This window comes from Coregonus lavaretus (genome assembly GCF_964263955.1).
Source record: "Coregonus lavaretus genome assembly, chromosome: 5".
Taxonomy (NCBI): Eukaryota; Metazoa; Chordata; class Actinopteri; order Salmoniformes; family Salmonidae; genus Coregonus; species Coregonus lavaretus.
The window spans coordinates 40,603,389-40,618,875 of record NC_139992.1 but is presented as its reverse complement, the minus strand read 5'-3'; the positions used below and the strand labels follow the sequence as shown (position 1 = coordinate 40,618,875).

Genomic DNA, 15,487 nt, shown 5'->3' with positions numbered 1-15,487 from the left:
AAGTGGTCCTATGGACAGATACTCAAATCTCCGCTGTGGAGCTTTGCAGTTCCTTCAGGGTTATCTTTGGTCTCTTTGTTGCCTCTCTGATTGATGCCCTCCTTGCTTGGTCCGTGAGTTTTGGTGGGCGGCCCTCTCTTGGCAGGTTTGTTGTGGTGCCATATTCTTTAAATGTTTTAATAATGGATTTAATGGTGCTCCGTGGGATATTCAAAGTTTCTGATATTTTTTTATAACCCAACCCTGATCTGTACTTCTCCACAACTGTGTCCCTGACTTGTTTGGAGAGCTCCTTGGTCTTCATGGTGCCCCTTGCTTAGTGGTGTTGCAGACTCTGGGGCCTTCTTCTTCTTCTTCAGTGGGGTTTATCGGCGGTTGGCATCCAACATTATGGTGCATTACCGCCATTACCGTGGTCCTCTGTAGCTCAGCTGGTAGAGCACGGCGCTTGTAACGCCAAGGTAGTGGGTTCGATCCCCGGGACCACCCATACACAAAAATGTATGCACGCACGACTGTAAGTCGCTTTGGATAAAAGCGTCTGCTAAATGGCATATTATTATTATTTATTATTACAGACTCTGGGGCCTTTCAGAACAGGTGTATATATACTGAGATCATGTGACAGATCATGTGACACTTAGATTGCGCTCAGGTGGACTTTAACTAATTATGTGACTTCTGAAGGTAATTGGTTGCACCAGATCTTATTTAGGGGCTTCATAGCAAAGGGGGTGAATAGATATGCACGCACCACTTTTCCGTTATTTATTTTTTTATTACTTTTTTGAAACAAGTTATTTTTTTTCATTTCACTTCACCAATTTGGACTATTTTGTGCATGTCCATTACATGAAATCCAAATAAAAATCCATTTAAATTACATGTTGTAATGCAACAAAATAGGAAAAACATGCAACAATTTCAAAGATTTGACTGAGTTACAGTTCATATAAGGAAATCAGTCAATTGAAATAAATTCATTAGGCCCTAATCTATAGATTTCACATGACTGGGAATACAGATATGCATCTGTTGGTCACAGATACCTTAAAAAAAAAAAAGTAGGGGCGTGGATCAGAAAACCTGTGAGTATCTGGTGTGACCACCATTTGCCTCATGCAGCGCGACACATCTCCTTCGCATAGAGTTGATCAGGCTGTTGATTGTGGCCTGTGGAATGTTGTCCCACTCCTCTTCAATAACTGTGCGAAGTTGCTGGATATTTCCAGGAACTGAAACATGCTGTTGTATGCGTCGATCCAGAGCATCCCAAACATGCTCAATGGGTGACATGTCTGGTGAGTATGCAGGCCATGGAAGAACTGGGACATTTTCAGCTTCCAGGAATTGTGTACAGATCCTTGCGACATGGGGCCATGCATTATCATGCTGAAACATGAGATGATGGCGGCGGATGAATGGCACAACAATGGGCCTCAGGATCTCGTCACGGTATCTCTGCATTCAAATTGCCATCGATAAAATGCAATTGTGTTCGTTGTCCATAGCTTATGCCTGCCCATACCATAACTCCACCGCCACCATGGGGCACTCTGTACACAACGTCGACATGAGCAAACCACTCGCCCACACCTTTGCCATCTGCCCAGTACAGTTGAAACCTGGATTCATCCGTGAAGAGCACACTTCTCCAGTGTGCCAGTGACCATCCAAGGTAAGCATTTTCACACTTTAGTCAGTTACAACGCCAAACTACAGTCAGGTCAAGAGCCTGGTGAGGACGATCACGCAGATTAGTTTCCCTGAGACGGTTTCTGACAGTTTGTGCAGAAATTCTTCAGTTGTGCAAACCCAGTTTCATCAGCTGTCCAGGTGGCTGGTCTCAAACGATCCTGCAGGTGAAGAAGCCAGATGTGGAGATCCTGGGCTGGCCTAGTTACACGTGGTCTGCGGTTGTGAGGCCGGTTGGACGTACTGCCAAATTCTCTAAAACGACATTGGAGGTTGCTCATGGTAGAGAAATTAACATTAAACTCTGTCAACAGCTCTGGTGGACATTCCTGCAGTCAGTATGCCAATTGAACGCTCCCTCAAAACTTGAGACATCTGTGGCATTTTGTTGTGACAAAACTGCACATTTTAGAGTGGCCTTTTATTGTCCCAGCACAAAGTGCACCTGTGTAATGATCAAGCTGTTTAATCAGCTTCTTGATATGCCACACTTGTCAGGTGGATGGATCATCTTGGTAGAGGATAAATGCTCACTAACAGGGATGTAAACATATGTGTGCACAGCATTTTAGAGAAATAGTATTTTCTGGGATCTTTTATTTCACCTCATGAAACATGGGACCAACACTTACGTTGCGTTTATATTTTCGTTCCGTGTAGAAGAAAAAACCCTCCCATATAAAGGCCATTCCTAAATACATTCATCTTGAATGGAGGCAGAGACTGTATACTTTTTCCCAGGACCAAATTAAAATAGACATGATGCCACCCCCTCAGAGCAAACAGCTGCTCTTGGTAAACCCCTTCTCTCCAACTCTTTAAACACAGTTGTGTCTGTAAGGATGTAGCTGTGCATGGAGACAGGCCGTGTTCGAGAGCATCGAAACGACTGCAGGCGACTGCCAAGTGACTGACCTACAAATCACCTTGCATCATAAATAACCACTCATTATTACGTGTAGATCTGTTACTCAGTGAATTTACCCATGATACATTGCGGTTTTGATCCTCTCGAACACAGCCACAGGCCTCATCCCAAAAGGCACCCTATTCCTCATATGGCAGTTTGTTGGCGGGTGTGAACAGTCATCTTACTCTGTCCAAACACATACACTTTCAATTGCATTCCAAACTAACCACAATTCATAAATACTTGTCTTTACCGTTTCCTTTAGAGTATTGGCAACTATTTTATGTGTCTTTATGGAAACAATGGACATGACTTATGATGATGCTTATGTTGTTAACCTCAAAGTACTCAAACTTATGACCGTTTCTTTTGTTGTAATTTTAAAAAATGTCACAAATAAAAGAGACATTTTAAAAAGAAACGAGAAAATGAGACCTATTTAAAAGATAGGAATGAACTTGTGCATTTTCTATGCAGCAAAATATAACCACACTAAAAAACAATAATGGCATTCTTCCCCCCAAAAAAATCCAATCAGCAAGGAACACACCTTTTGATTAACAGAGATCATGAGGGGCAGGTCTAGGCCTGTACCACGTTGTCAGTGTCTCTAGGTTCTAGGAGATTGGCTGAGTAACTCTGTTCCACACTGTTACCCTCTGGTCCATAGTAACTGTTTCATAATTGGCTAGTTCAAATGCCTATTACACAGAGAGATTTTTTCCATGACAACATCAGTGGAGAGGTTCATGTCTCATGTTGAGTGAGTGTGTGTGTGTGTGTGTGTGTGTGTGTTTGTGTTCTCAGAACAGTTCAAGCAGCATGTTGAGTTTGCGTGTCCCCTCAGAAGAGTGCCATCAGCAAGGCGTAGTTGACGGGCAGGTTCAGGCGCTCCTCTGTCACTGGCAGGACCTTGAGCAGCTCCGGGGAGGCTAGGAGACTGGCCGTGGGGCCGACACGCTGCAACACACACGCCCCACACATAGGACCTCCATCGTCTGCACTATCCATCTACAACACACCGAGACAGAGAGTCAGTCACACACACACTTCACTCAAGAATAAGCTTTGTGAATGAACAGGAGTTCAGCATCTCAACTACCATCAACTGTATGTCCTAAATCCCTTTTATGACTTAACATTCACCGCCTCATCACAGCTCAGGCACACTAAATGTAACAGTGATAACATTATTTCCCCGTAGGTGCCCTTTGACAACTGACTAACTATTCCAGTTGGTTAACAGGTCTGACTTGTTAGCGGAATGTGGGCCAATTTTCTAAACCTCCTGCACCCACACCTGTCTGAAGTGATCAGGTCTGGTTGAGAGACATCGCAAATCAGAATTTGGTATGGTGGCGGGGAGGAGGATGCGGGGCCTTACGTATTTGAGTGGCAGCTTGCGCATGGCGAGGGGCCAGTCGGGCATGATGTGGTTATGACACTCCCGCACGGAGCAGCGGGGGGGCTGGCCCTCGGTCAGCAGGGCGCTGGTCAACTCTGTCCTCAGGAAGTACTCCTGGGGAACAACAGGAAGTTAAAGGGTTAACCATGGGAGAAGTTAGCCTGGTCCTGTATTCACAAAGAGTCTCAGAGTAGGAGTGCTGATCTAGGATCAGTTTTGCCTTTTAGATCACAAGGAAAATAATTATATGGACAGGGGGACCTGGTCCTAGATCAGCACTCCTGCTCTGAGAAGCAGAGAAGCCTTGGTCCCATACTGTACGTGCTGTAGTGTTTCCTACTGTCCTATCACTGTCAAGCCATACACACAGAGGGCTGGCTAATAACACAGACTGGACCACCAGGCTATGGGAGGAGGCTTTCACAGAACACAAATTCAATTGGAACACATTCACTTGCACAGTGACGTGCTCATTTGCGTCACATAAAATGTCACCCACAGAAGAATAAGGCTTTCTCAGAATTACATAACCACAACATCTTGCTTCAATGAACAGCTAGTACATTTCTCTGAGATCTGAGATGGTGTTTGAGAACAGTACACACATAGAAAAAAGAACGACTGGGAATAGGAGAGAGTTAAGTAGAGCAAAGGAGTGTTTTAGAGAGTGATGGAGAGGATTATGGAGGGGTAGAGGGAGACAAGTGAAGAGGGAAGGAGTGTAGTAGAGGGGGTCAGTGCCAGTGGAGGCTGCTGAGGGGCGGACGACTCATAATAACGGCCGGAATGGAATGGAATCAAACATGGTTTTCATGCGTTTGATTTCACTCCATTCCAGCCATTATTATGAGACGTCCTCCCCTCAGCAGCCTCCACTGGTCAATGCTCTCACCCCAGCCAGTGTGAGGATGTTGGTGATGTTCTTGGTGATGACCAGAGAACTCTTGGCCCGCGTCACCGCCACATACAGCAGGTTCCACTCATCCTCTAGGATGTCACCTAGAGGAGGGGAGAGGAGGAGGGAGAAAACAGCCAACAGTCATTGGCCTTAGATCAGAGTTGGTATATGGATAGGTTTTCCAAATGCCTAATGATTGCTTGGATCATCTTCCATGGAATGCTTAGTGTGTCTTTAGTAGTCTAGTTCAAAAGAATTGTGGTGCAGCCATAACACACACACACACACACACACACCTCCTGAGCAGCTGGAGAGTCTGGGTAAGTTGTGGGCGGCACAGGGGACCTTAGCGAAGTCATCAGTGATCACCACCGTCTCAAACTCCAGACCCTTCGATTTATGGACTGTCCCCAGGATAAAATCTAAGAGAGAGCAGGGGAGGGTTGAGAAACATTTGAAAGATCACTCTCAAAATACAAATACAGCAATTCATAACGCTGTGTGTCTGTACAGTTGTGTGTGTGTGTGTGTGTGTGGCATGTACTGTACTTGTGTGTATGTCTATGTGTTTGCGCGTGTACAGTATGTACCTGTGTGGAAGTTTGTCAGTACAGTGTGTGTGTGTGTGTACCTGCGTGTTGGGCCTCTCTCTCTGCGCATCCGTAGAGGCGCTCCACCAGCTCAGGGATGCGGCTGTTGTATTTCTCCACCATGGAGAGTTTGCCCTCCAACTCACGGTCCTCTGTGTTTTTAGCATAACTCTTCAGCCCACAGTAGCCCCCCAGACTCTGCTTGGTGAACCTACGGATGAAGCTGTCCTTGATGCCTAGAGAACAGGGAGAAGAAGAAGAAGGGAGCAGGTTTAAAAAGGGACAGAGCTAGCTACTGTTGGGTTCTAGTTTGAAATACTTGCTATACTAGAAGTTAATGGTTACACGTATGAGGAATGTATATAATATAATAATATAAAATAATATGCCATTTAGCAGACGCTTTATCCAAAGCGACTTACAGTCATGCGTGCATTTTTTTTTTTTGTATGGGTGGTCCCGGGGATCGAACCCACTACCTTGGCGTTACAAGCGCCGTGCTCTACCAGCTGAGCTACAGAGGACCACATGGTGGTCGATGGAGGTTGGATAAGAGCCAAGGCCCTGGAGAGTTACTAAGTAAGGGAAAGGTCAATCACATGGTTGCGGTCACTGATGAAGGTGGATAGCTGTGCATTCGTGAGGAATGTGGGCAGAGGTCAGGTCAGCTCACATGAAGGGAGAAGGAACAGTTTATTACCCACATCATTTAACTTCCTGCCTAGCAACAGAGATGTAGTGTTAGAGAAAAGGAGGACACTGCCTAAAGGGGGGTATAAATACTTGTGCTGGTGGAAACATGTCTTTGTCTTATGCAGCTGTTTGACCCAGTGGGTGAATAAAATTGGTTTGAGCTTTGACTAATTGTCCGTTAAGAGTAAAAACTAACACTACTCACACTGTAGAGTAGAGCTATTGACTGACACACAATAATCTACCAATAAAACAATGAGCATTGAGAACCAAGGCAGAATACTGTCTTACCAAAAACAGATATATCACACAGGTACAACATACTAATTCACTTGTATTAGAATTGCGGAACTGAGGCAAGGGGCCACTCACCTCGAGAGCGGTTGTTTTCTGGCTGCATCAGAACCCAAATGTCCATGATTCTGTTCAGCCCAAAATTCTCCAACCCCTGGAGTGGAAAATATATGTCTTACCATGTGTTACACAAGACCCAAACACATTGTGCGTGTGTGGGTGTGTATGGACACTCACCCCTACGATGTGCAGCCTACAGCGGGGGTTGTCGTCGGTGAGTCTAACAGCTTGGTCGAACACAGAGACGTTAGAGCGAGACAGCACTGCTAACTTGCCCCGGCCAGGACTCAACCCTGTAGTCAGGGGACGCAGTGAGTCCACAGCCTTACCCTGCACACAGCCTGTGGACGGACACACACATTAAAAGGGCAGGTTGCACTATATATTTCCACAAATCTAACAACGTAGATTGATGATATTCCATCTAAAACGGTCTTTATGCAAAAACTATTTTTTTTTTTAAATTACACAAAGTTCTATTTTCTCCATTTGAATTACATTGATCAAAAACGCATACCAACAATATATTGCATCTTTGATGTCAAGAAGAGAACAGCCTGGTGGTGGCGGCAGTGAACTACAACTGCTGTTTACCGGCATGCATGTTTGGTCGAAATGCGAGAAGTTGGGAAGAAACCGCTTCATGAGGATACGGCGGGCAGACTGGGCCAGGGAAACCCCTGGCGCTTCAGTCATATGCGGGGCTCAATTTTCCCCTAAACGATTGCGATGGCTACAAACAGTGGAAGAGTGATTTAAAAAAAAGCTAGCCTGCTAAGTGCACCGGGCCGTGCAAAACGAACTGGCCCACTCTAGCACGGTGTTTGGTGAGGGAATAAGCTAGCTACCTAGCAAGCAAGCTACAACAACTCCATCAACAGAATACTGCATGTTTTAAAGAAACGGACAGTGGCTTCACTCCTGCTCGTGTATTGTTCCTCTTTAAGTCACTTTTCCGACATATCTTTGGTCAAATAAAATATTAAATTCTCCCAAAATACAAATGTAAAGTGATATGTCGTATTGGGACTTTTAGTTAGAAGGATGAAACAAATCAGAATGTTTAACAGCAACCTAATTCTACAATCTTACCTTTAAAACAAACTGATCCAATCAGAACCAAAGAAACAATAAGAGCACAGTAGTCATGGAACACCATGGATATTTTACTGGCATGATTACACAGTTCAGAAAATCAACCTTAGACCTAGCAATATGAAGTAGGTGCACAAAGTCAACAGCATAGTGGGTCAATTTCAGCAACAACTAAGAGCGTTAAAGCGTGAGGCTAAACTTCTCCGTTTTGGTTCCATTCCCACCACGCTCTAACAGCGTGAAGCGAACCCATGCACATGCGAAGATACTGTGTGTGACCGTGTGAGAGTGAAGTCTTGCATCTCGCTCAATGCAACGTCATTTCGCTGAGTCAACCTTTAAAAATGTCCAATGCAGCCATTCTTATTTTAATATCAAATCATTTGAGTTACAATTAAGTCCTTTAGTGTAATAGTTTTACATAAAAAATGGTCACAAAGAAACAAATACCCTTTTAGCAAAAAGCTATTTCTCAAGCAAGAATGTTGCTGTCTGAGTGGGGGCGGGGAAGGGCACCAAAGCGGTGCATTAACCACAGTGTGGATCAATCGCCGGAGCGGTGAGGCCTAATAGGAGGGATATGTAATCTGAAAACTAGCTATTGGCAGAGAGGTTTGGAAATCTATTTGTTATTGGTCTATTAACTTATACCGCCTGGTGATGTCACCAGGCAAGCCAAAACTCCACCAATAGGCCCACACGGGAAAGTGACGTTTTCAACGAAAATCACAGGAGCAGGGTATGGAAGCAATCTTTCCCCATTGAAAGCAGTGCAGCCAAGCCTGAAGTCAAGCAATAACGACACACATAATTTACATTTTCTTTATAGCTCCCGTCCAAATGTTGTGAATTATATACACAGTTTATTAAGTACACCACCCCCGTTCACAAAAATGGTTCGCTCCTACAGACAGTGAGTCGCGTGGCCGTGGATTGCTATATAAAGCAGGCAGACGGGCATCGAGGCATTCAGGTTACTGTTCTTTTGAACGATAGAATGGGCAAAACGAGTGACCTAAGCGACTGAGCGTGGTACGATAGTCGGTGCCAGGCGTGCCGGTTCCAGTATCTCAGAAACCAGAAGCGGCTCTAGTGGACACGCAATCACCAACACTCGACAATTGAGGAGTGGAAAAACATTGCATGGTCCGACGAATCCCGGTTCCTGTTGTGTCATGCTGATGGCAGAGTCAGGATTTGGAGTAAGCAGCATGAGTCCATGGCCCCATCCTGCCCGGTGTCAACAGTACAGGCTGGTGGCGGTGGTGTAATGGTGTGGGGAATGTTTTCCTGGCACACGTTAGGTCCCTTTATCCCAATTGAGCAACGTTTCCATGCCCCAAAGAATTCAGGCTGTTCTGGAGGCAAAGGGAGGTCCGAGCCGGTACTAGATGCTACTAAGTGTATATTCATGTCATCGTCACCAGTCAACTCCATTACACTCAAGTTACTTCAACTTCAACCAGTGAATGCTAGCGATGGCTAGCTATTCTACCAGTCTTTTCTAATGATTGTTAGCATGCTAATAGCACACCTGCACACTATTTGTTGTATTTTTAAGGGGTATGCAGTAGGTTGATAACTATCACCAAAGTATGTTGCATTGGACATTTCAAACAACTTTCCCAGCTAATGAGAAAACAGACATGGTATTTAATTTAAGAGAATGAACAAGATTGGACAAGGCAACCTTGGGGATAATTTGAATGGGTGCCAACAGCAGATTGAGGGATTTTGAAATCCGTTCCCCAACACGACCTACATGACCATAGTGGGCCAGGAAATAACACTGATACATTTTTTTTTACAGTGTTCGTTACATCTGCTGTTGTACAATGTGATACAAAACACAGGAAAACTGTCATTAGTGTTTTTTCACTCACCTTCCTGTTTTCCTCCTACCAGAATCTTCTTCACTTTCTTACACACTTGGAGAATCGTGGCTCCAATGTAGGCAATCTCAGAACCAAACCTAAAGCTCTGAGAAGAGAAAAAATACATATTCAATAAAAAAAACTGAGCTTTTGTTTAGAGAGTATATACCTGAGCGAGGGAGAAGTGTGTGTGTGTACCTGGGTGAGGTAGTAGAGGTGTGTGTGTTCCACCAGGTTCAGAGCATTGACTGCTCCTCTGAAGGTGTAGATCTGCTGGTGAGGGTCTCCCACCAGGATCTTCCCACAGTGCTGAGGCAGCATGATGTCCATGATGGCTAAGACACATACACACACACACTTATCATGGACCTGCTATCAGGTGAGTGGTGCCTGGTGCAGGTGTAATGTAGACCCAGGTTTGGTCCAGGTGTGGTACAGTGCAGTGGTGTAGTTAAGTTGTGTACCTGGAGTGCAGTCCTGTGCCTCGTCTATAAAGATTACATCATACTTGTCCAGAGTCGGCCTCTGCAGCTGCCACAGCTTCAGATACCCTGGAAGACATTCAGTAAGGACCCAATCCTAAAACACTGACATATTCAAAAGTTCAAACACATCTCCAATGGATTACTAAGTAGGCTTAAGTTACACCTGTGCATCTCAAGTTAGGATTTGGAAAAAAAGCTAACCGTTTTTGGGCTTACCATCATGGGTCATGTGGTATGCAGACTCCCTGGTTTCTTCTAAGGCAACCATTTTGTCCCAGATCCTCTGAGCATCCCTCGCAAACATCTGCAAAATAAAAAGTTTGTTCAATTGTGGAGATGACCTGTGTGTGTGACCTGTTTGTGTGTTTTCTGGAGTGTGACTATATGTGTGTGGGGGATGTTTCTTTGGGAGGAGAGGTGTTTGTGGATTTGGGTATAACACTTACCCTTTTTGCATTGCGGTCAGGCACGGTCAATGTGCCATGTGTGTTTTTGTACATGTTTGGGACGTGGTTGGGGGTGATGTGTGTGTCGGCCGACGCCATGTAGGCATTGAGGGTCAGGGTGACCACCTTGGCGTTGACGAAGCCCCCGCTGCCCTTAGGCAGCACCCAGGCCACAGAGAAGGGCTTCACGTTACCAGACAACTTCTTCAACTCCTGGTACCTGGGAGAGGGGGGAAAGGGATATGAACTACTGACCAACTGGATGACTGATTGAACAACTGATTGAATAGCTTTACTGAAAGACTTGACGACAGCCAGACATACGGACAGAAACTGGTCTAGACCGACAGACAGAAAAGTAGACCTCTTGCCGACGGCTCCGAAGGCCATGGAGTGGACCGTCCTGCAGTCCACGTTGCTGGGGAAACAGCTCTGGGCCTGGGTGGCCACCGACTTGTTGAAGGCCATATAGAGGAAGTGGAGGTGTGGCCTCTGCTGGGCGTACCGAACCAGGGTGGTGGTCTTCCCTGTGCCTGAAACACAGCAACAACCTTTAACCCCTACACTACATTCTAGCAGGAACATTCACACATAAGGCACAATCAACAGCTCACAATGTGGGGTGGACCATGTGTGTGTATCCACTTGAAATACTCTGCAATTGTCACGATATAGAAAGAGTACTCTCATTCTCATCCTGAACTGATGAATCACAGACTGAGCTGAACTGACAGGGAGAGGGTGCCCTCTAGCGATAATTCAGAGAATGCTAGCAAAAGTACCAACTCTATATCTAACTTGTTTTCTGTTAAAAAATATTTTTAAAACACAGGTGTGACATGATGTTGGTAGTAGCGGTCTGGTGGTCTGGTGGTACCTGCGAAGGCCATGATCTTGACCACGTGGTCTCTATGGATGTCGTGGTTGAGGATCTGCTGCTGTTCGTGGGTCACCTGAACCTGGGCTTTCCTGGGAGAGAGAGGACTAGGCATGAGACTCAGGTTATGATTGATTCATTAAAAATACTTCCTTCCAGAAAGATATCAGTCCTCACCCACTCTGATTGGTTATTGCTGTGGGCAGGGCGTTCTCCATCAGGTGAAGGACGTAGAAGATATTGTAGTGCCACCTGGAGTGGAGGAAGGAGAAGAGAGGTGCAGAGAGAGACAGTCAATGTCCGCCTGTCTATCCATCTGTTTGTACATGTCTGTATCTTTCCATCTGTATATAACTTATATCTTGACCTGTTGCTGATGTTGATGTCCTTCCTCCTCATGGCGAGCAGCATGGTTGCCATGGCGCTGAGGTACTCTGTGATGGCACTGGCTGAAGGCAGGCAGCCTCTGAGACAGACCACCAGGTCCAGAACATCTCCCACCCCGTCACACAGCACCAGCATCAGGGCCATGGCTGCCCACGGGTTAGGGCCCTGACAAACACACACACAGTCCAATCAGATCAGCTCAGAAGTATAGTAGTAGTTCCAACCGTGTATACAGTGGGGGAAAAAAGTATTTAGTCAGCCACCAATTGTGCAAGTTCTCCCACTTAAAAAGATGAGAGGCCTGTAATTTTCATCATAGGTACACGTCAACTATGACAGACAAAATTAGAAAAAAAATTCAGAAAATCACATTGTAGGATTTTTAATGAATTTATTTGCAAATTATGGTGAAAAATAAGTATTTGGTCACCTACAAACAAGCAAGATTTCTGGCTCTCACAGACCTGTAACTTCTTCTTTAAGAGGCTCCTCTGTCCTCCACTCGTTACCTGTATTAATGGCACCTGTTTGAACTTGTTATCAGTATAAAAGACACCTGTCCACAACCTCAAACAGTCACACTCCAAACTCCACTATGGCCAAGACCAAAGAGCTGTCAAAGGACACCAGAAACAAAATTGTAGACCTGCACCAGGCTGGGAAGACTGAATCTGCAATAGGTAAGCAGCTTGGTTCGAAGAAATCAACTGTGGGAGCAATTATTAGGAAATGGAAGACAGACAAGACCACTGATAATCTCCCTCGATCTGGGGCTCCACGCAAGATCTCACCCCGTGGGGTCAAAATGATCACAAGAACGGTGAGCAAAAATCCCAGAACCACACGGGAGGACGTAGTGAATGACCTGCAGAGAGCTGGGACCAAAGTAACAAAGCCTACCATCAGTAACACACTACGCCGCCAGGGACTCAAATCCTGCAGTGCCAGACGTGTCCCCCTGCTTAAGCCAGTACATGTCCAGGCCCGTCTGAAGTTTGCTAGAGTGCATTTGGATGATCCAGAAGAGGATTGGGAGAATGTCATATGGTCAGATGAAACCAAAATATAACTTTTTGGTAAAAACTCAACTCGTCGTGTTTGGAGGACAAAGAATGCTGAGTTGCATCCAAAGAACACCATACCTACTGTGAAGCATGGGGGTGGAAACATCATGCTTTGGGGCTGTTTTTCTGCAAAGGGACCAGGACGACTGATCCGTGTAAAGGAAAGAATGAATGGGGCCATGTATCGTGAGATTTTGAGTGAAAACCTCCTTCCATCAGCAAGGGCATTGAAGATGAAACGTGGCTGGGTCTTTCAGCATGACAATGATCCCAAACACACCACCCGGGCAACGAAGGAGTGGCTTCGTAAGAAGCATGTCAAGGTCCTGGAGTGGCCTAGCCAGTCTCCAGATCTCAACCCATAGAAAATCTTTGGAGGGAGTTGAAAGTATGTGTTGCCCAGCGACAGCCCCAAAACATCACTGCTCTAGAGGAGATCTGCATGGAGGAATGGGCCAAAATACCAGCAACAGTGTGTGAAAACCTTGTGAAGACTTACAGAAAACGTTTGACCTGTGTCATTGCCAACAAAGGGTATATAACAAAGTATTGAGAAACTTTTGTTATTGACCAAATACTTATTTTCCACCATAATTTGCAAATAAATTAATTAAAAATCCTACAATGTGATTTTCTGGAGAAATAAAATCCTCATTTTGTCTGTCATAGTAATTACAGGCCTCTCTCATCTTTTTAAGTGGGAGAACTTGCACAATTGGTGGCTGACTAAATACTTTTTTTCCCCCACTGTATATACACACGTGTGTGTGTGTGTGTGTGTGTGTGTGTGGCTACGTACCCCCTCGATACCCTCCAGTTTTGGGAGTCTGTGTTTAATGCAGGCCTCAGCCTGAGGGAACAGACAATGTGTCCTCACACGCTGTAACACTGCCTCAGGTTTCACCCTCTGACTGGGCTTATACTGGGCCATGAACCTGAAAAAAAAAAAACACACACAGAATAGATCAGAAATGATCAGAAATGGCCCAAAGGAACAGTTTACAGTAAAGAGTCCTTACTCGACTATATGGAGGATGCTCTCCTGGTCGTTCTTTTTGATTCTATGGGTTTCCAGGATGGCGTCGATCTCCTTCACCGCCTCGCTCTCCTTCTTTGTGTAGCGGTAATACAGCTTCTTCCAGGGCACAAACTACACATAGGGCCCAAAGACACAACTTAACCCCAAAAAAATCTACACAGCACATATATTAACATTTTCACACTAGCTAATCTTCATAACTTGAACCCTAACTCCCTCCCCCTGTCCCAGGTTCTCACCAGTGACTGGGTGACAATGTTCCTCCAGCGTTGGCAGACCAGGCTGACATGACAGTAGAGGTCCTCAGCAGGCAGGAGGCTCAACACCAGCATCAGCACCTCCTCTGGGAGGTCGTCCACGTGGCCCTGGGGATGGGCCAGGCTCCTGCTGCTTCCCAAGAGGCCGTAATGGGCGTCAGGCAGGGCCTCCACCTCCTCATCATGGTGGTTCATAAAGGCTGGGGCTGGATCTAACCAACAGCGCTCAAACTCTTTGTCGTCCCCAAACATGTCCGTTGTCAGCCCCTCCAGATAGTCCACCTTCTCATCCTCAGGTTCCTCCTTCATGGGGGTGGCTAGTGCCTCCTCCTCCTCAACAGGCTCCTTTTTGGGGATGAGCTCTCCGTTGAATCCCTCTGTCTTTATGGAACTTGAGCCCTGGGACAGGGCTGCTTTCTGAGGACTTAACACCCTGACCACACTGATCACAGGGAAAAACTGAGTGATCCCCTGCTGCTGCTTGTCATTACTCGCATCTGAGATCCAGGCAAGAGAGAAGAGGGAGCAATGGGAGGGGATGACAAGGTAAATGATATGTGTACAAAATGTTACATCACTTCAGGTCTCAAGAGTTTAAAAACTAAAAGACACACAAATGTACAGTACCTCTCTTTCTCTTTGTGGGTGTTCTGGGGTACAACCCCCGGTTGGGGTCTGAGTTGCTGTGCCTGCGAGTGACGGAGTGGGGCTGTGTGAGGGGTCGGCTGCCCTCTGGTCTCCTACTCATTTCACGACACTCCTCTGAGCTCAGGTGCCTTCGCTTGGCTTTTCCTGCAACATCACCAGGGCTTTGAGTACATCTCTACATCACTGCTACACTCTCTCATACACCTTCATGGCACCAGTCCTGTGTTTTGGGTCAGTACTGAGAATGCGTAACAGATTAACGTTACAGACGCCGTTGTAGAGCTAAGATTACAGATGTGTGACATGCATTAGCAAGTTACAGTAGTTGGCTACCTAGCAAGTGCCATTTACCATCCTCAAACAAGCACCATTACCTTTAATGGATGATTCCATCTTGTTGTTTCAAGAAAACCTGTTGATATCCAATCATTCGTTTCCTGCTTTTTCGAAAAAAACAAGTTTTCTAAATGTTAGCGTACATGCTAGCTAGCTAGTGTGAGCACCCAAACAACCCTAGGCGAAGTTGGCTAGCCCGTGTTTATATCAGCTAATGTACAGCGCAAAGTAAAGTTCGCTTGTTGATTTAGACATTCACCTTTTTAAATAATATTCAATATTACTGATAAAATATCTAGCATAGTTGTTGTTGATAACTCACAGCTAGCTAAGCGTTTATTGGATACTTGGTTCTTCTTTGGTGAATTTACGGAGTTCAATGTGTTTTTGTTTGTATAGCGCCACCTATTGGTCAGTAGGAGAATAGCAAAAGG

The 15,487-nt window shown here is 45.5% G+C and overlaps 1 protein-coding gene across 1 annotated transcript; it reads right to left on the bottom strand.

Annotated features, from left to right (window-relative positions):
- Positions 1 to 908: 908 nt before the first annotated feature.
- Positions 909 to 15,471, bottom strand: fbxo18 (F-box DNA helicase 1). Its single transcript, XM_084162049.1, has 22 exons — positions 15,376 to 15,471; positions 15,092 to 15,154; positions 14,697 to 14,861; positions 14,052 to 14,566; positions 13,793 to 13,923; positions 13,573 to 13,708; positions 11,690 to 11,874; positions 11,500 to 11,574; positions 11,323 to 11,414; positions 10,810 to 10,978; positions 10,446 to 10,665; positions 10,216 to 10,303; positions 9,979 to 10,065; positions 9,713 to 9,849; positions 9,524 to 9,620; positions 6,723 to 6,886; positions 6,564 to 6,639; positions 5,540 to 5,734; positions 5,205 to 5,330; positions 4,903 to 5,009; positions 3,990 to 4,124; positions 909 to 3,616 (listed from the first exon to the last, which is right to left on the bottom strand). Exons 2-22 carry the CDS (start codon positions 15,108 to 15,110, stop codon positions 3,449 to 3,451), a joined length of 3,087 nt encoding a protein of 1,028 aa, XP_084018175.1. The 5' UTR covers positions 15,111 to 15,154; positions 15,376 to 15,471; the 3' UTR covers positions 909 to 3,448.
- Between the last annotated feature and the right edge of the window lie 16 nt (positions 15,472 to 15,487).

Excerpts from the sequence above, each read along its gene's own strand:
- fbxo18 (XM_084162049.1), bottom strand. Across the intron at positions 11,875-13,572 it reads AACTGGAGGGTATCGAGGGG|GGCCCTAACCCGTGGGCAGC; the intron begins GTACGTAGCCAC and ends TGTGTTTGTCAG. Across the intron at positions 5,010-5,204 it reads ACTCTCCAGCTGCTCAGGAG|GTGACATCCTAGAGGATGAG; the intron begins GTGTGTGTGTGT and ends CCCCTCCTCTAG.